The 26,845-nt window shown below is 50.7% G+C and overlaps 8 protein-coding genes across 8 annotated transcripts; 5 read left to right on the top strand and 3 right to left on the bottom strand.

The window, feature by feature from the left end:
- The first annotated feature begins 398 nt into the window (after positions 1–398).
- Positions 399–3,589, top strand: GGI43DRAFT_210310 (universal stress protein). Its single transcript, XM_083200197.1, has 4 exons — positions 399–781; positions 849–1,208; positions 2,301–2,676; positions 2,746–3,589. Exons 2-4 carry the CDS (start codon positions 874–876, stop codon positions 3,424–3,426), a joined length of 1,392 nt encoding a protein of 463 aa, XP_083056927.1. The 5' UTR covers positions 399–781; positions 849–873; the 3' UTR covers positions 3,427–3,589.
- GGI43DRAFT_210286 (uncharacterized protein) lies at positions 3,590–4,255 on the bottom strand. Its single transcript, XM_083200195.1, has one exon. The coding sequence runs from the start codon at positions 4,110–4,112 to the stop codon at positions 3,753–3,755; it is 360 nt and encodes a 119-aa protein (XP_083056926.1). The 5' UTR covers positions 4,113–4,255; the 3' UTR covers positions 3,590–3,752.
- On the top strand, positions 4,256–5,751 carry GGI43DRAFT_210297 (uncharacterized protein). The gene has a single exon (XM_083200196.1). The coding sequence runs from the start codon at positions 4,399–4,401 to the stop codon at positions 5,359–5,361; it is 963 nt and encodes a 320-aa protein (XP_083056925.1). The 5' UTR covers positions 4,256–4,398; the 3' UTR covers positions 5,362–5,751.
- Positions 5,752–6,914: 1,163 nt separating this feature from the next.
- On the top strand, positions 6,915–9,018 carry GGI43DRAFT_210171 (Abscisic acid G-protein coupled receptor-domain-containing protein). Its single transcript, XM_083200194.1, has one exon. The coding sequence runs from the start codon at positions 7,167–7,169 to the stop codon at positions 8,859–8,861; it is 1,695 nt and encodes a 564-aa protein (XP_083056924.1). The 5' UTR covers positions 6,915–7,166; the 3' UTR covers positions 8,862–9,018.
- Positions 9,019–9,035: 17 nt separating this feature from the next.
- Positions 9,036–10,033, bottom strand: GGI43DRAFT_415136 (NUDIX hydrolase domain-like protein). The gene has a single exon (XM_083207124.1). The coding sequence runs from the start codon at positions 9,929–9,931 to the stop codon at positions 9,176–9,178; it is 756 nt and encodes a 251-aa protein (XP_083056923.1). The 5' UTR covers positions 9,932–10,033; the 3' UTR covers positions 9,036–9,175.
- Positions 10,034–10,907: 874 nt separating this feature from the next.
- GGI43DRAFT_210168 (uncharacterized protein) lies at positions 10,908–13,495 on the bottom strand. The gene is made up of 7 exons (XM_083200193.1): positions 13,332–13,495; positions 13,213–13,269; positions 13,039–13,083; positions 12,979–12,984; positions 12,817–12,888; positions 12,479–12,760; positions 10,908–12,425 (listed from the first exon to the last, which is right to left on the bottom strand). Exons 1-7 carry the CDS (start codon positions 13,333–13,335, stop codon positions 11,239–11,241), a joined length of 1,653 nt encoding a protein of 550 aa, XP_083056922.1. The 5' UTR covers positions 13,336–13,495; the 3' UTR covers positions 10,908–11,238.
- A 395-nt stretch (positions 13,496–13,890) lies between these two features.
- Positions 13,891–15,280, top strand: GGI43DRAFT_415132 (uncharacterized protein). The gene is made up of 4 exons (XM_083207123.1): positions 13,891–14,213; positions 14,269–14,382; positions 14,436–14,552; positions 14,611–15,280. Exons 1-4 carry the CDS (start codon positions 14,090–14,092, stop codon positions 14,895–14,897), a joined length of 642 nt encoding a protein of 213 aa, XP_083056921.1. The 5' UTR covers positions 13,891–14,089; the 3' UTR covers positions 14,898–15,280.
- A 1,758-nt stretch (positions 15,281–17,038) lies between these two features.
- GGI43DRAFT_210160 (mitochondrial protein from FMP27-domain-containing protein) lies at positions 17,039–26,458 on the top strand. Its single transcript, XM_083200192.1, has 2 exons — positions 17,039–17,152; positions 17,234–26,458. Exon 2 carries the CDS (start codon positions 17,275–17,277, stop codon positions 26,299–26,301), a length of 9,027 nt encoding a protein of 3,008 aa, XP_083056920.1. The 5' UTR covers positions 17,039–17,152; positions 17,234–17,274; the 3' UTR covers positions 26,302–26,458.
- Positions 26,459–26,845: the final 387 nt, after the last annotated feature.

Genomic DNA, 26,845 nt, shown 5'->3' with positions numbered 1-26,845 from the left:
CCATCTACCTATTTACTTGAGATATCTGAAAAGGATAAACTTAGAGCGATTAGCGAGTGCACCCAGCACCCAGCACCCATCCATATTCCAGCTCGCCTCATTTTACTGTTTACTTGCTTTTTTATTTCGGCACATTTCACTCCGACCAACAAAGCCAGGCAGGAGCTTGTCTCGCAATCAACGTCCCTTCTTCTCATTCCAGCACTATCCTTCCCTTCTTCTGCCGCACCTTCCTTCCTTCACATTTCTCTCTCCCTCTTTTTCTCGTTAGAAGTGGGAAAGTCTTATCCAGGTCTCATCCACTTGCCTCGCTTTCCGCCTATTTATTGAGCTCATCGTGCCTCAAACTCGGAGCCCACCTGCACCTTCCCGCAAATTCCGTCTGCCGTGCTGCGCCAGCTCGGCATCTCAGTGCCGGGCCGTTGATATTGTGTCTCGCCCGGTTTGTGGTCCTTAATTTTTTTCTTAGGCCTCAACCCAGGACAGCCAAACCAGGATATTCATAAAGGCTCAGCATCTTTCCTCGGGTGTCATTTTTTTGACTCTCTTTTCTTCTTCCTCATCCTTTTCGAATAACGCCTCACGTGCTTTCATTATTTTGTTTGTCAACCACCTGGAACAAAGGGTATTGATTTAGCTAAGCTAAGCGCATATACACGCACCTTGATTGCTTTTACCTTGCATTTATTTTCTCTACGGATTCATTTTTCGACTATCGAAATCCCTTCGCTTGGTTATCGAATTAGTCCTTATTATATCCATTCTTTAGTTGCCGTGAACAGCGAGTGAGCTACCAAGCCGAACCAGCTTACACAAATCACACAAACTAACATAGGGCAATGTCACAGGAAAACCAAGTAAAACATTTTCACCATGCAGTCTCCAAGGTCTCCTCTTCCAACTTCCGACTCGGACGTCTCTCCAGCGTCAATGGTGCCGTCGAAGCAGTCTCAAGAAGAGTACTTCCCTCCGTCTGACGCCAGCGGCAGCCAGAATTCGATGCCTCTCACTTCCAGTGCTAGCGACACTTCTTCGAGACGACAATCGAAACTCAGCTTCGCCACTGCGCTGCCAAAGCCCGATGGAGCCCCGTTGGGCAAAACCATATCAGGCTCGTCGGCCACTAAGCGGCGTGTCGCCCTGGGCGTTCAAAAACGGCCTTCTGATGGTGCCAAAGCGCGTCCTCCGTCTCCTCCACCACACACCAGGTGAGTTATACAGCATTTTTATCGTCTTTTCTTCTCTCTTTGTTTTTCTTTCTATGCATATCCATCTTCGTTTCATTTGTTTCCGTACACCCCATCTTGGATTTTGTCTTCCCTGGAACGGCAATGCGGCAAATGTCGAGTGTGTCATGGTGATTCAAGGGCGCGGCTCTCAGACATTGTGCTCGGTGAGATGGACCGTCTCCAGCTTAAGAGAGACACGCTTGTGCTTCTCCGGGCCTTCGTGACGCCTGCTCTCGGCAAAAAATTGCCGGCCAAGGATGGACAATCCATTTCTCTAAACATCCCCTTCCAAAGCAGCCGTTGCTGCACAGTGCTGCACCGGATATAACTCTGTCCTTGAATCATTTGCTGTCCATTTTAGAGCTATGATAGTTCCAGTCTATGTGGGCCGAAAATAGCTTCGATCTTTACACTAGCGGCACTCCTTAGTACCATATCTGGGAATTCCGTGCCATCTTCTTGCGATACGGCTTGGCAGAGAACTGCAAGTGCGGTATCTCAAGAGAGCAGCATCGATTTGCTTGATGTGGCCAAATTGGTATCTCTGGTGCTACCAACCCGTTCGCGTAACCATATGTTATACCATGGCCCACGAATACCTTCCTCAATTCATATTGCCTATCCTCCAACACCAACAACAATGTACATATGATCCTAGCAAAAGGACCAAGCCATTTATTCGCCCCATGAACTTCGAGGCAGGTATCTCAAGGCCCTGGCCTCAACACTGGCTTGATGACCTCTCTTTATGGCTATTTCCTCTGCCTCCGCTGGGAGAAGCAAGCAAAGATGGCTCATGCCTATGTCTCTGTCGTACAACTCATCCGAGCTATCCCAGCTCAGCCTCTCACATGCCTCATGCTTGGCATATGCATGTTTCCCTTGTTGGCTTCTCTTATGCTTTGCATATTATGTCTCATAACATCTTAATCGGCCAGTTTCTTTTATTTATTTCTCTGTGTCTTTCCCTTTTAATTCTTTTTTCTCGTGCAACCTAGTTTATACGCCTTATTACCCCCAACGCCTTAATTTTGCAATGGGAGCGACAATGCTAACCTCGCAATGCGACAGATTTGAGCGCCATGTTGGGTTCGACAATGTGCCCATCGGTGAATCATCCAAAAAAGTTCCCTCGTCGGTTGTGCTCAATGTCAGGCACAATGGATACCAGCCACGTCGTAGATCACGAACATTTATGGTCGGCGTCGACGAGAATCCATACTCAGAGTACGCTGTCCAATGGTTGTTGGATGAGCTCGTCGATGACGGCGACGAGATTATCTGCGTGCGTGTGATCGAAAAAGACATGAGACTTAGCGAGAAATCATATTCCAGCGATGCGCAGCAAGTTATGGACAGCATCATGGCAAAAAACAGCAGTAACCGTGCAGTTGCTTTCATTCTGGAGTACGCCGTGGGTAAACTACATTCTACCTTTCAGTCGCTAGTAAGTAGCTGTGAATATCTTTTTTCTCCCATCTCCTGCCATGTATCCTAACCATCTACAAAAATCCAGATCCAACTCTATCAGCCAGCCATGCTGGTTGTGGGCACCCGAGGGCGATCTCTTGGTGGTCTCCAAGGACTCGTTAATAACCGCAACTCATTTTCCAAGTACTGTCTACAGTATTCTCCTGTGCCTGTCGTCGTCGTGAGACCCAGTGAAAAGCGAAATAAGAAAAAGGCAAAGCGCACAAACGATAACTCGCGACAAACATATGTCAGCATGCTGGCCGCCACTCATGGTAAACATGAAGCCGACAGCGAGGCCAGTAGCACTTACGAACTGGAGGTCCAAATTTCACCCGACGAGGAGGCGCATCAAGTAGCACAAGTTCTGGGTCTGCCTGCTAAATTCGATCCAACTATTAAGCCTCACCACGAGCCTGTGCCGATAAGGTCAAAATCCCCCGACGCTGCGCCCGGCCCACGAACTAGTATTGCGCGCCGTGTTGTCTCTGATCCGATGCCTTCTAGTGCTCCCCCAAGCGCTCCCAATAGTGAGGACGAGGAGGACGACGAAGAAGGAGAGTTTGAGGTCATGACGGGGGCGGAGGCACTGGATCAACAGCAGAAGCTAGAACAGCTTCACGAAATGGAGGTTAGCGAGGCAGCTGCCCTTAAACATGGAATAAGCGCAGAAGAAGACGATGAGTCGGATGAGGCCCAAGGCCGAAATTCCGAGAGCACATCCTAGAAGATGCTCGCCGCTCCAGGCCGTGCGTCCGGGGCCCAAATCATGAAGAGTGCGGAAAGTTTCAAAGATAGTGTAACAGCGGCTAGGGAATTGAGAGGCGGCGACCCAGAAGATGTGGGATTCAGCGGCTCAATTGTTACGATGAGAGGAGGCGGCGACTCTATGCCACGCGATAACTACCATCGCAGGGTTACCTGGCAGGGAACGACGCCAAACACATCTTCCGTGACACCTGATACGAGAGCAAGAGGTTTAGAAATGGCAGCACGAGTGGCTTCGTCTCAAAGACAACCAGCTTCGCCACAGGCAACTCCGAAAGCGCGAGGTTAGAGAGCGTCAGTTTTGGAGGCTGGGCCATCTACAGGCGGACCGTCAACAGCGGAGCCTTTGAGAGCAGCAGCCAGAAGAGTGGCGGCTTCACGAGTAGCATCTTCTGGGCCAGGACACCCAAGGGCGCCATCTTTTGGAGCAGGGTCTTCAACTACAAGACCTTTGGGGACAAGGCCATCAATACACACACCTCCAAAGCCGTTGTCAAACACTGCTGGCCCCTCTCCAGCGGAGGTTACAGCCAGCTCTGCCCTAGCTAGGCATTCTAGAGTAGCATCTCCAAAATTTAGGCCCCTGGAACCTCTAAAATTTGACTCTTCGAGTTCTTTAGGATTTAGGCCCTCGGAGTTTCCCATAACGAAGCCAGCAAGGGTTGAACTTCCTAAAGCCAGATCTTCATCTTGGACAGCTGGTCCTTCAAATGCTGTGCCTTTGATAGCTTTTGCAACTACACCCAAGCAGCTCCCAGCTGGATCACCATCACCCAGGCACACAAGAGCCAGATCTGAAGAGTCTTTACTATCGGGGCAAACACTACGGGATACATCTTGGTCAACCAATGCCCCTCCTCACCAAACACTGTTAGAGGCTTCCACGAACAACAATGACAGACTGAAAAAAGCCCTCGAATTGTATAACGAGATGGCGGCGGAAGCCTCAAGAGCGTCGGATATTGCGAGGATCTGCGACGACAACAAAGTCGAAGGTGTAGTGAGAGACAAAAAAGGCAAACGTCCGTTACGCCCATCTCCTTCGGACCAAATCTCCCTGGTTAAACAGATTGATAAACTAAAGGCGGAGTTTGTGGAAAAAAAAGAAATAGAGCCAGATGATCCTTTGGTGCAGTCTCCTGCTCTTGCGTACTTTTCTCCCTTTTCCAAACCGGAACCAGGAGGCCCTGCTCGAGGGAAATCGCAGCAGTGGCAGAGAGAACATCTACGGCCAGAGGATCCACTACAGCGGGAGATGGAGCAGCTTTTTGAGGAGCCATCAAGTCCGCACCCCCGGGAATCGAGTTTGCCACAGAAGCCTCTGTCTCGATCACAGTCATCTCAGCAACAGCCACAGCAGTCACGGCCATCTCGATATCGATCTCAATCTCAGCCATCTGGATCACAGCCATCTGGATCACAGCCATCCGGGTCACAACCATCTGGGTCACAACCATATGGGTCACAACCATCTAGGTCACAGCCGCAACAGTCTCAGCAGCAGCAACTGTATCAACAGCAACAACTGTTACAGCAGCAATTACTATTTCAGCAGCAACAACTACTGTATCAGCAGCAACAACTGCATCAGCAGCAGCAGCAGCAGCCAATGCAGTATAAGCCTGCGCCTCAACAACATCATGGACAACGGCAATGGACTCAGGGTTTAGAGAATGTTGCTGCACAGAGCTTAGCATACGTGCCAGAGGTGCCTCGAGAGGAGGCCGCGCCAGCAGATACAGCCATGTTGGAACTAGAAGAGCTTCGTGAAGGATCATATACGGGCAATTATGACTATGGACTTCGAGATCGACCCATTGATACTGAAAGTGAGAAGAAGAAGACTTTTTGCCACATAGGCCCCCATTGCATTATTGATCCCTTTCCAGGCTAGAAGAACTGGTTCAAAAGAAGGGGCGACGACCAAGAGCCGGGAGATTCATGATGATAATGAAAACATGTGCTAGTTTGAGAGGGCACTTGAAATGGGTATTGAAGGTGAAGCATTGTAGAATTAGGTAGTTTAGCGATTGATAGAAGATTGGATGGTCTTTGAGTAATAGAGCGATGAATTTAGGTCATATCATGCCCCCGCAGTGCCAAAGCATCAAGAACGCATGTTGTGGAATCGAGCGTGAATACAATGGGCCATGACAAGACTGATGGAATGCAGCTGCCCAGGCAGGTGACTCTTACATAATGGAGTCGTCGTAAGATGGGATTCACTTTTTGCGCCGAAGAGCCCAAAGAAGAAAGCGATTAAGCATTCAACACTTTGAATGTGCCGTCTTCCGTGGAGATGGAGCTCCTGGACCAATGAGATGCTGATAAATAATCAATCTGCCGATGAATAAAGAATTCGTCACTCACTCGCATCTGCTATTAACTTTGTTTTTAATAACAGCGGGGAAAAAAGAGACACCCATGTCTTTCTATCTGCTTTGATGTGCGTCTCGTATAAGCAAGCAAGGGTTTTTCTGGGAGGTTTACGCGGCTTTGGAGGCGGGGTTGAGGCTCTGACTCTGCCCAGTGAAACAGGGCGTCTGGATACGAAACAATGAGAGTGCAATAAGAGTGGGGGATTGGATTGGATTGTTATCGGGCAGGATAAGGTTATGCATGGATGCGAGTCTGTGCGTGGAAGGATCTTCGCAATTCGAGGCACAGAAGGTGTTACTCTGTCTGTCTGTGACTGCGACTGTACTGTAGGCGGCTTCGTATTAGCTCTGGCGTGGGATTAGACGAGGCTAAACGGCAGCCCGCGAGTGCTGAAAATAGATCATTTTTACTGGGATGGGACGTTTTACTGGGACGGGCCTGGTGGGCTGTAACAGTGGGGGAATCTGACTGCGAGCACCAGTGCGTGTGGCAAGTAGAGTGACCTGTCATTGGCTGCGGCGGCCATGGGGCGTCATTTTACCCGCGCCATAACGACGTCAGTGTCACTGGCTAGCACAGGCACAGGCACGCCGCAGTACCGGTACATGAGGATCGTCGTCATTCCTGGCTGGTTCTCTTTTTCTGTCTTTTTTTCCCGCTGTTCTCTCTCTTTTCTCTCTTGACGTTACATTCTGTACGGAGTACAGAAGTAATCCCAATTTGTACGACCCTGTACTATCACTGCGTCCTACTAAACAGAGTACAGATTGTCGCTTCCATCTGGTTCACTCGGCTGTTTCTCGCTGGTTCTTATGAGAGAGGCCAGATCATAAAGCTGGACTTTAGAACGCTCGTTTGAGTGCCGGGGCTTGGGATGTTTGCGTCCCTGCGATAACAAAAGACATTCGCTTTTTACTTCTCCTTGAAACTCTCTTTTTACCTCTTCATTCTTCAGCTCATATTATTATTTGACGCACAGAAAGCTTAGACCCGATTACGTTTTATTTGACACCTGGTGGCTTGAGCTTCTGGAGCTTGTTACGCCGTGGCTGCCTGCAGATTAACCTGCTTGCGCCTCTGTCGTGCTCCCTTTAACCGGCTTGGCGGGGGAGGATTTGAGACGATAAAGCTGCGATTGCGATTGCGACGGCGGGGACTGGATATACGTACGAACGATTCGAGAGAGAGGACGATTTGAGCGGAGGAAAGGCCGCGACTGAGGAAATTGATACAGGCAAAACAAAGTAGGGAAGAGGAGGAAATAATACCAAGGAAGAAGAGAAACGGAAGAACCAACAACATAATTATAAACCAGCACAGATGTGGCCCTTTTCGCTCTTCTCCTCCTGCGACCGACAAGATGCCTGCGCTCCTCCCAGCTCCAGCGCCGTCACCGCGGCAGCGCTGCTCTCGGCCCTGCCCTTCGCCGTAGTCTTCCTCGCTGCAAATACCGTCGCTGTGCGTTTCGTCTTCCCGAAGCTGAGCGCCGCGGCACAGGACGACATCCGCGACGGCGAGGGCCACGTCCTTCCGGCCCACGCTCCGGCAGCGTTGCGACAAGTTCACGCCGAGCATGGCAGCAAGAGCTGGCGGAGACGAGGCGCGGCATGGGCTTTTGGTACAACGGTTGGGCTGGCGGCGACGCTGGGCGCGCTGATCATGGCGGAGATTGTCGAGGCGGTTGACCCGGCGGCGAGGAATCTTGCGCTGAGGGTGACGGTGCCGGCGTTGTTGTTTATGCTGGTGGTGCTGATTCCGTGGCTGGAGTGTCGATCGGTGATTTCGAGCGCGGGGTGGAGTTTCCAGAGGACGGCAAAGGGGAAGATGCCGCGGATGGCGCTGGGTTTGCAAGCAGTGTTGTTTGGTGGGTGGTTGACTTTGTTCTGGTCGATGGGAAGCGTTGTACCCAGGGCTGAGATTATGTTGCGATCACCGCCGCCACCGACGATTGATGGCAAGATGCAGGGCACTATGGGCGAGGATCTGACGAGGGCGTGTTTGGAGAGGATTGGCGTGGTGGGGATATCGCTCATGGCGCTGTTGTCTGGCTTTGCGTCTGTGTCATCACCGTGGCATACGTTTAGCACTGCCGAGCTGAGGAAGCGGAAGCCCCTGACTGAGGCGGATTTGAACCGTAAACAGACGGGCCTGGATGCGACCAACGAGATGCTTGTAACAAAGAAGCATAGACTACACTATCTGGAGAGAAAAATTGCCGAAGGTACTGTCAATGGGGGTAAATCTGGAGGGCTTGTCGGCCTTGTCATGGGATCGATTCGCGGACAGTCGAGTGAGCAGGCTGAGATGCAGACGCTCAGGATGGAGATTGCTGGATTGGAAGCAATGGAGGCGAATCTCTCTTCCAATCTTCTACTAATGAAGAGCCAGCGCGCAGCTTCGGCTCGGGCATCTACAACCCTTGGCCGCCTCTTGCTTGTGCCGTCGTACATTTTCAGCGCCTACTGCGTGTATCGTATCCTCGCAACCTCCCTAACGACTCTTCGAAGAGCATCTTCTCCGTCAGCCAGCTTCGCCAACAGTGATCCCATTAACCGCTTCTTGGGTCTCTTGGCGAGACACTGGGACCCGAAGCTCGACCAGATGGCATGGGCGCGTATCATCAGCTTTGCCCTAAGCGGCGTCATCCTCGTGGCCAGTGCAAACAGTGCCATCCAGACATTCCACTTGTTTGCAAAGTGGACTCCCGGGTTGCTTCGCCATGCGCAAGCAAATCTCGCACTGGCGGTTGGTCAAGTCATTGCGACGTACGTCATATCCGCGAGTCTGCTGCTGCGGAGTCAGCTCCCGAGCGAGGCGAGATCTGCCGTGGGGGGTGTCTTGCGAGGAGCCCTGACACCGGCCTTTGTTGATGGCTGGTTTGAAGGGTGGTTCTTGCTGGGGAGTCTGGTGACGGCGATGGGAATCTGGGTTGGGAAGAAGATTGGGGGCGCGACGGGCTCGGATGATGAGTGGGATGATTATGGGATGGAGGAGATGGGTGCGAAGAGGTCTTGATTCTTCTTCTTCCTCTGTGGTTGTGTATATGATGAAAATGTTTTTATGCTGGCCTGGCGTTTTGATTTATTTTTATTTGGGGGATATCTTTCATTTTATTTGTCCCTTCTTGGAAGGGGCTTCTTGGGAGGGTTTTTATAAGACTTCAATGCTGAGCATGGACGTTGAAGCAAGTATGTAAAGCATGCCTTTTACCTTCGTATCTATCTATCGATCTATCTAGGTAGTCGTCTTTAAAACATAAAGGAGAGAATAACAAGAATAAAGACGTTATTATCATCAGAATCATCACCATGAGAGGCCCTCCCTCCCACTTACACAATAACGCCTAGCTCCTTACCCACACTGAAAGCTTCCAAAAGAGACCCCCAAACAGCCTGGCTCGTAAACTCCAATATCCTCTTACCCCCATCCGAGAGCTCCTCATCCGGGAAAATAATTTCAGTATTGATACTCGACTCCAAGGCCCGTCCCGTCCTGACTTCCTCCTCGGTGAACCATCCCCACTCGACATGCTCTCTGGTATTAACCTTGACTTTAGCATCCTCATCCACAGTAGCGAGAAAATTGACCTTTCCCCAAATCCCATCCGGTTCATGAAAAGTCGTAAACAGAATCTTCATCTCCTCAGAGACTTGCACCTCTATATCCGCTGCTTGTTCATCCTCTGGGTTAATACCCCAATTATCAGGCCTCTTCTCCCCGCTCGACGACGAAAACAAATCCTCTGCTTTTTGCTTCGTCATTCCCAGAACAGCATGGAAATGGCTCTCCTTGAGGGCAGATTCCTCAAAGAGCTCGCGCGCGGCGCCGGATAAGGTCGATTCGTCGGTGGAATCGACTGAGCCGCCGGGGGCTTCCCACTTGAGCGGGTAGGAATCCGAAGGGTGGCGACGCATGAGGAGGATCTGAGCTGGAGATGGGGAGGGGGATTGTTTGTTTTGGCGGAGGACGAAGACGCTGGTCATGAGGTGGGCGATGGAGGGGTTGGATTTGGAGGAGAGTGTTTGGGGGGTTTGGTTGGCGAGGGGGGATAGAGAGGGAGAGAAGGTGAATTTGTAGGCGGGCATGGTGGTGATGCTGGTGATGATGATGCTGATGATATTTTTGGTGTTGTTGATGATGTTTGCTCTTTGTAGATGGACTGATGATAAAGAGAGGTTAACAGAAGATGTAAACGATAGACGAGAGAATTGATAGCTGTTGCAATCGACAATGAGCGCGCAATATATTATATCCGACCATCTCCTGCAGTAAAAAGTACAGGCAGCGACCACAAAAAATCAGGCATGCAGCCATTCACCATCTCGCTGCCTGCCACCCACACAGCCTTGTGTATTGACAAGTACCTACTAGGAGGTAGTAGGCAAACACAATTCACACATACCATTCACAAAACACGTCATCTCCACCATCCTTTTTTATGTAATTTTATTCATTTTTTCTCATTTGCCTCGCACCTCTATCAGAAAAGACTCGCTTCAAAGCGACTACATTCGGCTGCCTATTCTCTTGTTTGCCAGCCCCAGGCTCCCCTTTTTTTTGTTCCATGCCCGCCATTTCTGTCTACCCGCATGAGCCTGTCCAAATCCCAAGCTTTTTTTGTCCCGTCTCTCGAAGCAGTCCTCTTTGTCAAGCGACCAAGTAAAAAATCATAAAAAAATCAAACGAAGAAACGAAAGGAGTCGAAAAAATGACGAAAAAATAGACACTTGTGCAGATTGTTCCCCTTTTTTATACTCCCTCCCAAATGTCCGTAGATGAACTGATTAGTCCCCCGCTCTCCCTACTATCCACACTGCGTAAAAGCGTGAGCCCGTCATCATCATCAATCGAAAGCTGATCGCAGAAAATCATCTCCCTCTTTTTCAATCTAGTCTGTCCCGCATATATTGGATGTCGTGAAAATTGTATCGTATTTCAACCGTCCTCCAAGCTGTAGTCACAGTCATTACGGCCGATATATACCGGGCAGCTGCAATGTTTCATCATACCCGTCCGCCAAGTAGCAAACAAGCCTCTATCAAGCTCATTCAGCAAACATAGGCAAGGCAAGTAACGCTGTAATGGCCCCACCAGTTAATACCTAAGAAGCCAAGATGGCGCCAAAGGAGCCATTCCCAGTGTCGAGGCGGTATCATATGGTGTTGCCGGAAAATCATGGGCCATATCCAAGCAGTTTTCAGCCTGGAGATAGCCGAGAATAAAGGCTGAATAAGCCTTCTCCGCAAAACAGTAAAGCGTGGGGGAAAAAAAAAGTCGAGACAAGTGCACAGGATGTCAGGACTGGATCTGCTGGCGTAAACCTTGCGACGGCATCTCTAGTCATGAAAACCGAAAGGAAATGGGGATCAAAGTTACAATCGCTTTTGGTTTTTTACACTCGGCCGGTACGTCCCTTCTTGCCGACAGCAACGGTAGTCCAGCCGTCCTCATCAGCAGTAGGGGTAGCGGCAGGGGCATCGCCCTCTGCTGCAGGTGCAGCAGCCTGCTGGCCATTGGATCGAGGCGCGCGGTTCTCGTTGCGAGGTCCTCGGGTCGCGCCTGAGCGGCTGCCACGGTCACCGCGGTCACCACGGTCACCACGGTCACCACGGTTGGGAGGTCCACGGGGTGTTCGTGGCTCTGATCTCCAGTTGCCAGACTCAGTAGCTCTTGATTTCGGCGCCTCCTTGGGCTGCTCCCGAGTTCGGATGGTGAGCTTCTCTCCCGCCGCACCGTTCTGCGCCTCTCCCTCAACCTTTGCCTCTCCCTCTGGCTTGGTCTCGGTCTCGGCTTCAGCCTTTTCTTCAGGCTTGGCCTCGGCAGCCTCGGCGGCTTCCTTGGCTTCAGCTTCAGCCTTGGCGACGGCAGCCTCCTTAGCTACGCGCTTCTCTTCCTTGGCCTTGTCGTCAGCCTCACGCTTCTCCTGAATAGCCTGCAGTCTCTTCTCCTCAATCTCCTTTTCCCTCGCCGCAGTGTCGATAGGGCGAGCAGCACCGAAGGGGCTGGCCTTGGAGTCCGCGGCCGCAGAGGCAGAGCTGTCAGCAGCCTCTGAAACGGTTCGCTTCTGAAGGTTCAAGCGAGGGCGGCCAGCAGGTTGAGCCGGGGTGGCACTGGGAGAGGCCGGAGTCTCAGCAGGTGCGTTGGCAGCATCCGGACGCATGTTGCTGCGCCACTGGAAATCTTTCTCAGCGGCAGTAGCGGTACGCTCGGCGCGCTCAGGGCGCTCAGGACGCTCGTTGTACTGGCGAGGAGCACGACCATTGCCCTCTCCCCAGGTTGCAGGGTCGCGGCGGTTTCCACGGTATGATTCGCTGCGCTCGCCCATACCCTCTCCGCGCGCACGGCTGCTTTCACGGGATCCAGGCTCTTGGGGAGCAGTAGGAGACAGAGGTCCTCGTCGCTCCCAGTTCATCTCACGCGGGGCACGGCCTTCGGAGGCGGGATCACGGGGGCGTCGTTCGCCAAAGTCAGATCGGGGGCCCCTTGATGGGCCAAGATCGGGCAGAGGTCCTCGGCGAGTCCAATCGCTCAAGTCCCGGGTGGATTCACCTCGGCCATCTCGGCCATCGCCACCACGAGCTACAAATTGGGTCAGCATAGAGGATTGGAAGAATAAGATGGTAGACACATACGAGGATCAGCAACCTTGATCTTGATCATACGGCCCTCAAAGGACTCTCCATCAAGGTTCAAGGCCTTCTTGAGGCCCTCAACATTGCCAAACTCAACGTATCCAAAACCCTTGGGTCGCTGTAGCTCTCGGTCTTCGATAATGCGAACGCTGACGACGTCACAGCCCTCGAAGAAGGCAGTCACGGACTCGCTGGTTGCGTCATACGACAAGTTACCCAAGTGAGCGGTATAAGGGGGTCTCTCGGGAATCTTGGTGGGAATGGATTCGCGGACAGAGTAGCCTACAGCAATTAGTACGCCGAGCAACAAAGATTGTTAAAATAGAAGTAATGCATACCACGGTCCTGCCACGAAGACATGCCACCGCCGGAGCGACCGCTGTCTCGAGCCGGGGGGAGAGCCTGAGTACCTGCAGTATGGGTTAATATTTTCTGTGCCATGTACCACCACAGCCTGGGTCATGCCATGGTCTTTTCCTTATTTCCGAAATTCATCTTACCAGTAACTGTGATAGGTTAGCAATTGTTCACTTGGCAACGGTTGAGTCGAAACAACTTACCATAGGTTTCCTCAACCTCGTCAGCCCAAGAGCCTCCACCAAAACCTAAACCAGAAGTCAACATATTGTTCAGAGACTGCCCTTGTAGCGCCGGCGCGGGGTGTCGATGCGACCCGCATGTGAAGGCGGTCGGCGAGGGTCAAGGGAGGGGTGGTGATGGACGGCAGCACCAACCTGAATCATTCAGAAAGTCCCCGAGGGACATTTTCTGTTGTTCCTTCTTCTTGGGAGCTATAGAGAGGCATCAGCAGGGGGTTCTCGAGGGCTCGGCACAGCCAGACTCAGTGACATACGCATGATTGCGGTTGAAGGGCGAGCTTGCGCAACGATATCAAAGACCGATGCGCAAAGAGAGCAGCGTCAGTGGGATAGGCGGTGGCCGAGAGTCGTCGACGAGAGCAGCCAATGGCGGGACCAGATTGGCTACGGACGGACGAAGGGCGAATGCGAGAAGCGTGTGCGAGGCCCAGACAAGCGGTGCCGGGTCTGGGGTTGGCGAGGTGAAATTTGCTCGTCGTGGAAAAAAAACGATGCGGCGTCGTGAGAAGGGCTGGTTTGCCTTTTCCATTTCCAATTTTCGCCCGCCGAAGAGTGGGAGACGCCAGGCCGCGTTGGGGCTAGCGCGCGCGATAATACCGGTACAGCTGCGAAGGGGCGGTACTAAGTAGGTACTCGTGAGTGCCCTGAGCCGCTGTGGCGTGTGCCTGTGCAGCGCTGTACCTGCAAAGTCTCTGCCAGTAGCCGCCGACTCGTTTTGTGCATATCTGCAGAGCCCCACCAATGCCAGGCGAGGAATTTGAATTGGATTTAGGACAAGGTACAAGCGCGAGGTACCTCATTCTCAGAGATTGACCTCCATCAACGCCGCCATATGTCTTTTTATACTATTAATAGCCTTTTATATTTCATTTTTTAATCTACTATCTGTCACGATAGCTTCAATTCGTACATATATCCTGACTACTAGTATTCTTCTCATTTTCAAGCCTTCTCTCTCCACTCTTCTCTCCGTTATCGTTTAGCCTCAGCCAGCGGGGAAAAATCCATCATCATGAGCGACAAGCCGGAGCCTACTCCCGGCGCCATTCAGCAGCAGCAGCGCAAGAAACGAGGCTTAATACCACCAGAACTTGTAGATCTTTTGGTAACTCCCATTCAAGTTGGCGCATGGTCTGGTGCGTTCTCTATTTTACCGTACATGTCTTGACACTGAGCTCTAACATATACAAGGTACTGTTGGAGTAATGGCCGGTGTTGCCGGTGCCATTGCCCGGGACACCAGCCCTGTTGCTAGTGGTGCAGTAACTGGATTTCAATGGTTTGCTCTAGGAGGGAGCTTCTGGTGTGCGTCTACTCTATCCGGATGAAATCATTACTCATCACTGACTCTATCAAAGTCACCAGGTCCGTGACCGTCAGGGCAATGGGGGGTGACCAGCAGTTAAGGCCAGTTGACAAGACTATCGCAAGCACAGTAGGAGGATCAGCAGCTGGTGCAGTAGCCGGATTAATACGTGAGTATTCGTAACAGACTTTGCTCCTGTATCAGCACTTGCTAACTAACTTTTGAAGGGGGGCCAGGCAAGATTCTACCCGCCATGGTGATGTGGGGGGTACTGGGAGCAGGCGGACAGATGGTTGCCAACGGCTTGAGCAACAGGAAACCTAAAGTCAAGGATGAAAACGACAGCTGGTTCAGGTCAAAATGGAGTCCATTGAAGAAGCTCACAGACCAGGAGTACGTCGATATGATGGAGGAGAAGATTCTGAGAGTAGATGCAGATATTGCTCTCATTGATGATCGGATTACAGAGCTAAAATCTATTGATCAGAGAACTAAAGATGAGAATAGGACATGAAAAATATCACAACTCAACCGGACAAAATTAAGGTTCAATTGTCTTGCCCAATAGGGCGGCATCCGTAGTTGCACTTTGCACACTTTAGCTGCAGCATACATGTATGTTAGTCAGCAGGCTCCAATCCTAATGTCGTACGATTGCTTTAGACAAAAAATTAATTTTCCCCTTGCATTCATTGCGCTAAAGTAAAAGAAATGGATGCTCGTATTAAAGTTTGCTTGCGCAGGATGTTATCAACTTATAACCAATAATAGGGTTAGCGGCGATAAACGATGTAGCTGTTATTGAGGCTTGTATCAGCATCTAATTTGAGCGACCAACGGCCACCATTGAGATTTGACAACCAGATACACATTTTCTGACTGCAAGTTTGAAAGAGCAGCTAGCGAAGCGATTATATCGACATTAACCTATAGGAAGCTTGGCGCCAAGTAACCAAGCATTTTTCTGCCCGTATTGTGGCAGATACGTGAAGATACGTGTATTTTCCACGCATTTTAGGGTAAGCCTAAGCCTCAATGGCTGGAACTAAGCACCCAAGGGACTCCTTGCAGATCGGATGGTCTGTGAGACACGTTAGCACCCGCCGCAATCTCGAACAGTCGCACTACTACTCCCTACAGATAGAGATTTGATGCAACGCTAAATCTTGGGTGACGCGCAGCCGCTGGAATGTTCCAGGAGAGATTTGACAGGTCGAGCCGAAAATATCCTGGCAAAGCGTGGGAGATGGCGTGCCGTGTTTGTTTAGCTCACAATGTTTAGATGCTATTAATACTCCTAAGATACAGTAGCAGCATCTTGCAGCACTGCTAATAACACTCTGATTTCTACGCATCCTTAGTCAAGCATCGCATCCATTTTGAGTAGCATTAATCAGGCCTTCTCCAGAATCATGACAAGTGCGCCCCAACGAGGCCTCCTATTGTGCGTGCTCCATCCAGGCAAATCTCCCGCTGGCAGATCCCACTTGCTCAGGGCACTCACTCCCTATTCTGGTAGCAACTTGGTGCTACGACCGCTAGCTTCAAGTCCCCGTACCCCATACCGGCATGGCACTCCGCACATTTGACTTTGATATCCGGCGCAAAGCTGCGCTTGTGAGGCTCAGATTATGCTCTGTGCCTGCATATGCGTGGCTGTAGCTTCTGCTGCAGCTTCGCCTCGTACTCGGGAACCGCTGCTCGCACAGCTTCCTTGCAGACCATACAGAGAGCTTCATCTATACGCATGTTGCGTTTAGATTTCTTAGCGGCTCTCTCACTGCTAGCTGCGTCGATTTGATGCGACTACTACGGCACTGCCGGACCGTCCAGCTAGGCGAAATCAAAAGTACAGGGCACAAGCTCCCCTTGTACCCCCTGCTAAGACCGTCACGCCAGACGCCACATAATCCCAGCTGGAAGCCACATGCGATAGCTGGGTTGGGGCTTGATAGCAGCCTGTGGGCTTGATAACAGCCTGTGGCCTGCATAGAGTAAGTAGGCACACGATGGATTGAGGAGAACAGCTGATATTGGTGTCGAATACGCGGTGTATGTGTATGCATATGCATAATGCGCCGTCACTTTTATGGAACACCGTGGCTTCTAGGTCTTTACAATTAATAAAAGAAAATAGAAATGAAGTAGAAATATAATTTTTTTTCCATCTACAGGCCATCCCCATCCCTATCCATTTATCCACATCCCTATTTTTCGCTGCCTCCCCCTTTTCCGCCGTGCTGGTTCTGCTGCCAGCCGTGACAGGTACTTGGCACCCACCCGCCGCACAAGTACCCGGTACCTCTGCCCGCCGCCCATCTGCCGCAGCTGCTCCGCCAGCCACTCACTGACTTGCACCTCACCTGCGATTCGATTCGCAACTCTCGTCGTCAAAAGCTCGTGCAGCTCGCCGCTTACTCGTCGCCAGAACCCCCGTTTTTCTCGTGTGACGCGGGTCGCAAACGCTCGATCCGCAGCCCTCCGAACTTCTGCGGCATAGCTTGCCCCGATCGTCATCCCGGCGCCGGCACGCCTTGGCCCTCCTCGATTCAGGGAGCTTTCCGGCGTCCCGACTGTCCAGGATCCTCGTCCCTGGTCCGGCGGTTCGGCACCCCTCCCCTCGTCCAGGCTCGTGTGCTGACTGGCCGCGTCTTCTAGACGTTTTCTTCTTTTCCTCCTCCAACTGCCATGTCGCGTCTCTCGTGTGCCTGTTCTCGCTGAAGTGTTTGTTTGTGCGCGAGAGAATGGTCGGCCTGCTACCGGCGTCATGTAAGTGTTCCAATTCCCTCTCCCAAGCTTGCGGCCTTGTGTGGTGCTTTCTCCTGACGCTCTGCTTTTGCTCCTTATCAGCCAGGTAGTAATTGAGGCCCCCCTTGCGCGCTGCTACAAACATGGCGCTTCTAAGTCCGACCTTTGCTCTCGGTGTCTTCGTCCTACTCTACCTCTCGTCCTTCGTCCTCTTCGCTGTTCTTCGAATCGTCACCGGCGTATCGATCCAACGGATAGGCTACTTTTCCCTCCGCCGACTTGCGTACACTCCGCGAGATGGAATCCGCATCGAGATTCGCGGGCTGGGACTCAACATCCACCGCCCAACATTTGCACAACCCACATGGCTTAGCATCGTCCTCAGCGATCTGACGGTCACCGCCGATGTCAAGAAACTCGAAGAGCGGAAACCTGCCAGAAACGAAACCCCCGAAAATGTAGATACTGAGAAGGAGAGTGTGGTGGAAACAGAATCGGAAGAGATCGACCCGCTGTTGGAGAAACCGGAGAAACCCCCTTCTCCTCGACGTCAAAATTCTGGGCCTCGAGCTGAGACCGAAACGTGGTCCCGCCTCCAGAAGCTCAAGGAGAAGGTGAAAAAGCTACACAGCAAAGTGAAATGGCTGCGCATGGTGGATGTGGTCGTGACCAACTCGGTCATCAACGTGGTTGATGTGGGCAGCCTTCAGGTTGGGAGCTTGACGCTTGCAGTGGATACGAGACACAAAATGGCCGATCGAGCTCGATTTTTCTTCCACCGTTCCGAATCTTCACGGGAGAATGCCGAGGCTGAGTGGATTTTGACTGTACGGAGCGTCTTTTTCGCCGCCGACGGCTGCGAGTCCCTCCAAATTCTCGACCATGCCTTGCTCAATGTTCACGGCTACTTGTATGCATCGCAAGAGGGCCTCCGAGATGCTACCGTTGCTTTGAAGCTTGGCCGAGTCCAGATCCCCTACGACGAGCTGCTGCTATCTGCAGCCAAGTTTAAGCTGTCTCGAAAGCAGCCAAAAGTTGCCAATTTGGAAGATCCGGTGGACATATTCGTTAGCAAAGTGCAAGACGGGACTGCGCAGAATACAGATCACTTGATGAAGAGCGTCTCAGACTCTAAAGAATTCTTCAGCTCTATTTTGCGCGGTATCAAAGAGGTTCAATTTGCCGTTAGTTTTGTTGGCCTCGTCAAAAAGGTCGACTCTGTCCACCCCGGGGCAAAGCCAGTACACCTCACTGCTTCTATGAAGGAGGTCGGTGTCGATCTGCACCGCCTAGACCCGAAATCGCCTGCGCATCGCATGTATTTTCCATCCAAAGACATTGCCCACGAAGCTCTTGTGGCAGCGCTCTCAATATCGGTTGGAATGGATGATGGCTGCGACAAGCCGCAGCGAATTGTTTATATTCCCATGGCCACCACGACCGTCAGAACCACATTACCCTCCAAGACGATTCAGCTTTCTTCAGTAGACAGCTTCGAAGAGAAGAATGCCAACATTCTATTCGCCAACTCTGTTGTCACCTCACCATCTATCGATCTTGACCCGCGACACCTTCCTCTGCTGATAGCAATGATGCGATCCAAGCCTAAGCCACCAAAGACAGAGCAACGGCAGCAGCAGAAAGACCTCTTTTCCCGATTGCTTCCGAAAGCAAGCATCAAATTTACCATGCATGAGCCTGTACTCCGCATCAAGCTCAAACCGCTTGAGAAGACTGAGGATCCCGACGATTATGGTCTCATTATATCATCCATCTCATCCGTTTCCCTCGATGTGGAGTCATCCCACTCACCTCTTGAAGACTTACATTATTCCCTGGATGGAGCCATGCGACTGCAATCCCACCACTTGTACTATCAGGCCGTTTCTGGCGAGAGATTTGACTTAGTAACAACCGAGTCCTTTGACCTCAAAGTCCATTTGGCAGCCAACCCCGAAGTTTCAGTTGACGCCACCAGCAATATCCAGTCGTTTGCCGTTAGTATGGTACGGCCGGAAATTACAGATGGCGTCCGCCAGATTGTGCGACAGCTACGTACTGATGTTGAGCCAACCAAACGAGCTGCTCCAAAGTCCAGACGGCATCAAAACTTCCTGAGATCTCTTCCTGAATGGCTTTTCCGTTACCAGATCACGGCGGAAGATTTCAACATTGAGATTGCGGGCATAGACGAAGATATATCCGACGACAGCAAAGGCATCTCACTACATCTTGATGGCATGTCTGCCGAGTATCGTGCTCAGAGATTGGATGGCTTGCAAAAACGAATGCTAAGACGGCGGACTCATAGCCGATCTCTTACCCAGTCAGACTCAGATCTTGCGTCTTCGAGTCCAACTCGGGCCAGGAAGAAGACTCAAAACGTCGGTGATGGACGTCGACTGGTATTCAATGCCAGAGGTATGGAAGCTCAAATTATCGAAACTGCTGAGCAGCTCGAGGTGGAGCCTTTTATTAACGTGCCTCGCCTTGAATTTTCCCTCGCTGCCTCAAGCGACAACCATGGTCCCCTCTTTCACGTTCAGTCGTCTGTCCGCTCAGTCATGGTTCAATATTCTCTCTATCGACATTATTGCGTAGGAGTTGCTATGAACACAGTCAGGAAGGCTTTTATGAGAACCAGTAGTGATGCTCCAAGGCCATCACAGCATGACCTGACAAAGCCACAGCCTGACCTAGCACAGGCAGATTTCCTCGCTCCTCCTACTGGCGCATCTGGCTTCTCTCCCGCCGATCCAGCATCTACCATCACAGAAGCTGTAGTCGTCGATGTTAAAGTTGCACTGTTTCAAGTAAAGGCAGAGATGCCGCATGATCCGAAGTTGATGCTGCAAATCTATGGCTTGGATGTCGGGCGTCAGAGATGGTCTACGCCGTATCTAATGTCCAAATTGATCCGGCTATATGTTGCAACTCCGCGCATGCGCCATGTATGGTCGCGAGCGGTTAGCATTAAAAACGGACGGCTTGATTTCCGAGAGTCTAAACACAAATCCAACCAGGGGGCTTATACGGAAGAAAAGCTGCTCGACATTTCGACAGAGGCGATTCGGATTGGCGTCCCACACGAGGTTATTGTTCACAAAATTACCGATAACGTCATCAACATAATTAAATCAGTAAAACAGCTGCATCACCGCTTCAAGACAGGCACAAATGAGTATATTTTAGAAAAGAAGCCCGAAGAACCCAAACATGTTCCAAAGGTATCCATACGGTCACGGAATCTCCTTTGTGAAATAGAGGACGGTGCATTTGAGTGGAAGCTGGGCATGATCTATCGCGCTGGGCGTATGGAACAGATACAAAGATTAACTAGAGAAGAGGCTTTCCGCGTCAAGCTGAATCGCGTGCAAGACGAGGAATCAAGGAGAGGACACCACCAAGGCAAGAATCGTTCTCGTTCTGCCCACCCAAGAGGAAGATCGGATGGTTCCTCACACGCATGGTTCCGAAGTCGAAGCTCAGATGCGACGAAGCAGGACGAACGGATCCGTGTGTCTCGACATGGTGCTTTGCCGAGATATGACCCAGATAACGAAACTATGGGTATTAACGGAAACTCAAAAATATCGACCGAAGATGCGCGCATTCACCTGGATATGTTCAACGCTCAGTCGTGGAAGAAGCGGATCGATCGAGCATACGAAGTGTCTCGACAGGGTGTTAAAGAGCTCCGTGGCCTCTTCTGGGGTCAAAACGAGGTGCCAAGTGAGATTGAAGAGACAGAGAACATTTTGGAAGTCCCTCCAAGACCGGCGTTGATGGCCACTTACGTATCTAACCTCCATATTACCGTTGACAAGCCGACCTTTCCCCTTAAAGACCTCCCCGATTTCATTCACAATGTCGGAAAAGGCGTGCCAAAGGATATGCAGTATAGTCTCCTGGTTCCTATGCACATCGCCATTGAGATGGGCGAAGCTCGGTGCTCATTACGTGACTACCCTCTCCCGCTGTTGCACATCCCCGGATTGAAGACTGGGCAATCGTCTCGACTGCAAGCTGTCTCGTTGAAAACAAATTTCGTTTTGGCTGAGGAGTTTAGAGGACACGAGTCGTCACGACAAATTCCGGTGTACATTATACCTCCAAAGAACCCTTCTGTATCAAAGGAGGGAAGCTTCGCAATCGAAGTCAGGCGAACCATTGGCCCCGTCAAATCGTACTCGGATGTTTTCATGGATATCAATACTGCTCTCCCAACGAGGATCACCTGGGGACCATGCTACCAGCCAGCAATTCAAGATATGATGATGGCCATAGAATCTTTCACGAAGCCACCGATCGATACCTCCGAGCGGGTTGGATTCTGGGATAAGCTCAGACTCAACTTCCACTCGCGCATTCATGTTGCTTGGAAAGAAGACGGCGAGATGCATTTCGCAATGAAGGGCACTCGCGATCCATATCAGGTTACTGGGCATGGTGCAGGCTTCATCATGTGCTGGCGAAACGATATCAGATGGGATATAAATGCAGAAGACAATCCAAAGAGGTTCATGACGGTGGACAGTGGCGAATATATTCTTGCTATTCCAGACTACAGCTCCCAAGTGCGAGAAGCTGCGCGACTCCGAGCTGACGATGATAGCCGTCTTGCGGACGATCATTTGCGATGCGGCCCAGCGCAGTTCAAGAAGGTTGTTATGAAGCTATCCGGAAAAGTACAATGGCTAGCTGGCCTCATATTTGAACGGGCCATTGAAGATGGTAGACGGAGCTTTGACTTTAAGCCCCATTACGAAGTCGTTCTCAAGAACCCCATCTATGCAAAGCCTGAGAACGGACTCCCGTACGATGCTATGCGTGGGTTTAGGAGTCGTCATATTCACCTATCCATCGCAGTCCGTGCGCCAGCCGACCGCGAATGGATGTCGCAGAGTCTCGAACCTTCCCGTAGCTACAACACCATCCATTTGACTCCTCGTTTCTTCACACACTTCTTTGCTTGGTGGGGACTCTTCAGCGGACCCATGTCGCTTCCCATTCGGCAGGGTAACCTCTTCCCTGGAAGAGAAAAGAACAGCAAGAAATTTGGTAGACACTTGGCCTCAGTCAAGTATAACCTCCTGTTTGCTCCGCTGTTCCTAAGTCACATTTACAAACATAAAGATGCTGAGGATTATGCTGAAGATGCGGTTTCCGCCACTGGCCTCAAGGTTCGGTTCGATAGCTTCATGCTTGACCTCCATCAACGCCGAGAGGAGTTTGATACGATTGCCAAGACCAAGAACTCACCGAGCCGAACCACGGGAATCAAGATTCATGCTGCTCACCTGGATTTGGCTTGCGCAGATATTCGAGCGGTGTCTGCCAGTTTGACGGGTACCACAACGGAAGCCATCAAGAAGGGGTCAGTTTCGCATTTGACTCTTGACCAGGATGAGAAACCAGATCTATCTCGCTTCACCATCCCTGATGGAGACTACAGCTGGATCGACATGGATGATTTTGTGGAATTGGATTGGATCTTACCTACTGAAGCTCACCCTGAGACAAAGATACTGCCGCTTGCGTATATTCCTCGGCTGACTTACTTCCGGCAGACTGATATCGGAGGCACCATTGCTGGCGACCCAACGAGGACGAGCCCATTTGGAAATGAGGATACCCATTATTGTTCCATGAGCGAACAAAATGATCCGAAAAGCGTACAATCACAGCTAATTCAAGGGCGCCTAGATCAGCTTGACGAGCAGATAAGAGCGCACATCAGGCATGTCGGCGAGGCTGAATTGAAAGTAATACGCACCGATTCAAAAGATCAAGAACTGCTCGAAGATTTCGATACGCTTCGTCAGCACTCTAATGTGCTTCGCGACAAGAGGGCATTTTTGGAGACTATGCTTGAACGAATGAATGCCGGCATATCAATTAATGGGCATGTACACAGCGACGTACCAAGCATACGTCGCACACATGTAGATGTGGATTCTCCGAGTGATTACATGGACATGCCTTCAATCCCCTCCAACGTAGAGTTTGAAAGTGAGTTTGAGAATCGCTTCGTTGTTCACAATATGCAACTCAAGTGGAACAACCTGTTGCGTAATATTGTGCTACGATATGTTCATCAGAGCAGCCAACGACGTGGATTTATATACTACCTGTCTAGACCAGCGGTCAAATTTATTCTAGACATGGTGGAAGAGCAAACTAGACTCAGGGATGAGAAGAATGGAGCTTCGGAGCCAACACCTGCATCAACACAAAATGGAACTCCGCCATCCCCGGATGCTCCCTCCGAGAGGGATGCCGCCAAGGATCTTGGAGATCGTATAAAAAGCATTTTGGCAGATGGTCGGAAATTCTCGACAAGCTCCGGCTTTGCATGCAATGCCAATGGCGTTGTTGAAGGCTCAATTGAAGACTTGGAGGATGGCATTTCTGACGAGTACAACCCTCAAAGCAGTTATCATGTCCGACTCATTGCTCCGCAGATTCAGCTCCAGAGCGAGAAGAATAAGAAGCACGTTGTATTGGTTACTTCAAAGGCAATGGAGTTGAAGGTGGTGGAAGTTATGGATAAGTCGAGAATTGCTGACAATGTCAGCGGTCTTGTCCAGCGCCGTTTCTTGGTCAACATGGACAGCACTCAGTTCTTTGTCACGCACCAGAAGTGGTTCCAGACCAATTTGGTGACTATGTATTCGGGCAGCAAGTACGGCACACCAACAGGCTCCTCATGGCCACCTTGGGTCCCCATGGAAGTCATGTTTGATTTCAAGACTGACCCTTTCGGCTTCAAACGTGTCGTGCAGAAAACTTCAGCCATGCTTCGATATGACAAGTACAACACTCTTCGTTTGAAGTACAACGACGAAGTCAATGGTGAAAGTGCTGACGGAGCCACCACAGAGCCCACGGAGAGGCGAGTGGATAACCTCTGGGTGGAGTTCCCGCAAGCGCGCGCTCTCTGTAACTCATCGCAGTATTATGCCATGTATGTCATTGTGCTTGATCTGCTCATGTATAGCGAGCCCCTTGAGAAGACGAGGAATGAGCGCTTGGAGAAGATTATTCTCGCGTCCGATTTTAGCGACCTCAGCGGCATACCAGAGATGGTGATGAAATTGCAGGATCGGATCAGACAAATGGAGGAAATCAAGTCGCATTTCCAGATCTACTCTCCGTACTTGGATAAGAGGGGATGGGAAGACCGCTTGGCTTTGGAACGCGATTTGGCAGCTTCCGAGGACGAGCTCTTCTTTATGATGAAAGCCATCATGACTTCGCAGAGGAGGCTGGAGAAGAACGCCCACTCTAGCGCGCTGTTGAAATGGAGTATTTCTGCTCGAGATATCGTTTGGCATCTTATGCAAGATTCGAATGAGCCGCTGGTTGAACTTCAGCTTAAGGATTTAGAGTACGACCGTACTGACCATTCGGATGGCTCCCACATGAACCTGGTTCGTGCTGGTAAGTTGCTTGGCTTGAACCTGTTGCCTGACGCGACGTATCCGGAGATAATAGCTCCATATCACGAAGGCGAGAGGCCGGGCACCCGACATGGCGAGGATACTGACATGATTCGGGTATACTGGTACATGTTGGAGGCTATTGCGGGTATTCCGGTGATGGAACGATTCGAGATAGAACTGTATCCGATGAAGGTTCAACTGGAGCGTGAAGTGGGCAAGCGGCTGTTTGAATACATCTTCCCTGGTATGGACACGGAGCAGGCAGAAGATGCTGCATCAAAGACCGCACCTCCCAACCCTGCAATTGTAATCCAACGTAACAGCTTAGAAGATGAGGGTAATGAGTCTCCCAAAAGCACTGGTAGTAGACACAGTACACGGGGGGGGCTGGATGCCTCCTTTTCGACACGTCCAGGCTCACTTGAGCTCCGCCTTAAGCCGACCCTATCTTCGGGTGTTGCGGACGATCGAGGCTCGAAGAAGCACCTTGGGACAAATGGTTCCGAAGGCGGCCATTTCCGACTTTTCCGCTCTGGAACCTCACGAACGCTGGGTAAGAAGTCTTCAGTTGAGTCTATGCGGCCAATGACGGGTACTCCACGACCTGGCGTTATTGGCCGATCCTCCACTGGATTTTCGTCCAAAGACAGCAGGGACTCGGATACGAAGAAGTCGTCACGTTTCGGCATACGAAGCAGACATAATACCGACGATAAGCAAATGTCTGATGATCTTACCAAGATGATTAGCCGTGCCAACAACTATATTACGTTTGCGCATATCAAGATACCTTCCGTCGTCTTGTGTCTTAGCTACAAGGGCAAGGATCAGCGGAACTTTGAGGACGTCCATAACTTTGTGTTCCGACTTCCGGTGATTGAGTGGCAGAACAAGACTTGGTCAAACTTGGATCTTGCTCTGGCCTTGAAGAAGGCGGTTGTGAGAGCTCTCATTTCGCATACGGGCGCCATTATTGGAAACAAGTTCTCGAAGCATAAGCCTAACGCGGAACAGCGGAATAGATTGCGGGAGCTGGCAAATAGTTCTGTTCTTATTTCGCCATCGCCTTCCAGCTTGTCTAATACTTACACGCCAAGTATACATGATAGTGATGATTCTGCGAGCTTGTATGGGACATCTCCGGTTGACTTTTCGCGGTCACCTCCGAGATCTACTCGCAGCAGCATCCGCAGCGGGATTCCGGCCCCTCGATCTGCTAGTCGCAGCAGTAGCATTGCCAGCAGCAGGTCTCACTTGACGACTGGTTCTGCGCAAAACATCCCACCAGTCCCGGCATACCTTACCATGACGCCGCCAACGCCAGTGGACCATCATGGCCGAGGCGAGGGCCACCACAGCAGTTTGGCTATGGAGCTTCTGCGGCCATCTTCTAGCCACGGTGGATCGCACCATCACCGTGGTCCGTTGAGAAGCTTGACCAGTGTCGATTCAAGACCGTCCACTAGTGCTGGACATGCCGACGCATCTGAAGACCACAAACCAACTAGAGGCTTTGGGCTGAGAGACAAGCTCACCGCTCTTACGCAGAGGATGAGCCACCGTGAAAATACTGTCGTGCAGACCGAAGAGCCCGAGGAGATGAATGAGGAGGAGGCTGCCGCTTCTCCCACCGTCACTGGTGGTATTGGTGATTTCGACGACGATAGGCCGGAGAGAAGTCATAGACTTAGCTGGTCTCATGCACGATCCAAAACGACTAGTTGAACGAACGACATTGATAACGACAGCATCAAATAGCGTGCCCTATACCTTCTTTTTCTTTTCTTTTTAATTGCTTTAACTTTAATTAAGCGGTACAACAAATGTAATTTTAATGGTCAAAGCGACAACAACCAGCATTATTTATTTTTTTTGGGGCATGCGTATAAAATATCCAATCGTTTACCTCGTTCATAACAACGACGTTTCTTATGACCCTCGTTTGGCGTGGGTGTTTTATATTGGAACTGAATTGTTTATTTTGTTTTTTTAACAAAAATAAAAAAGGTGTTGGAAAGTTTTAAACAATTGAATTGGGATGGGAGGAAATTATATATATATACATAAGGTATGGGTAGAAAATAAAAGGGGGGAGGAAGAGACGGGATGGAATGGGATGGAATGGGATGGATGGATGGGTTATAGCGTTTTTTTTTTTTTAATACTTTATATTTTATTTTTGTTTAATATGGGGTTTTTCGTTTTGTGTGGTTGAGTGAAGTGAAGTGAAGTGAGAAAGGGTGTTTGAATATGTGAAGAAGTGGATGAT

The sequence above is a fragment of the Trichoderma evansii genome, assembly GCF_050947405.1.
Source record: "Trichoderma evansii strain SZMC 28006 chromosome Unknown GGI43scaffold_24, whole genome shotgun sequence".
NCBI lineage: Eukaryota > Fungi > Ascomycota > Sordariomycetes > Hypocreales > Hypocreaceae > Trichoderma > Trichoderma evansii.
This window is presented reverse-complemented; position numbering and strand designations above follow the sequence as displayed.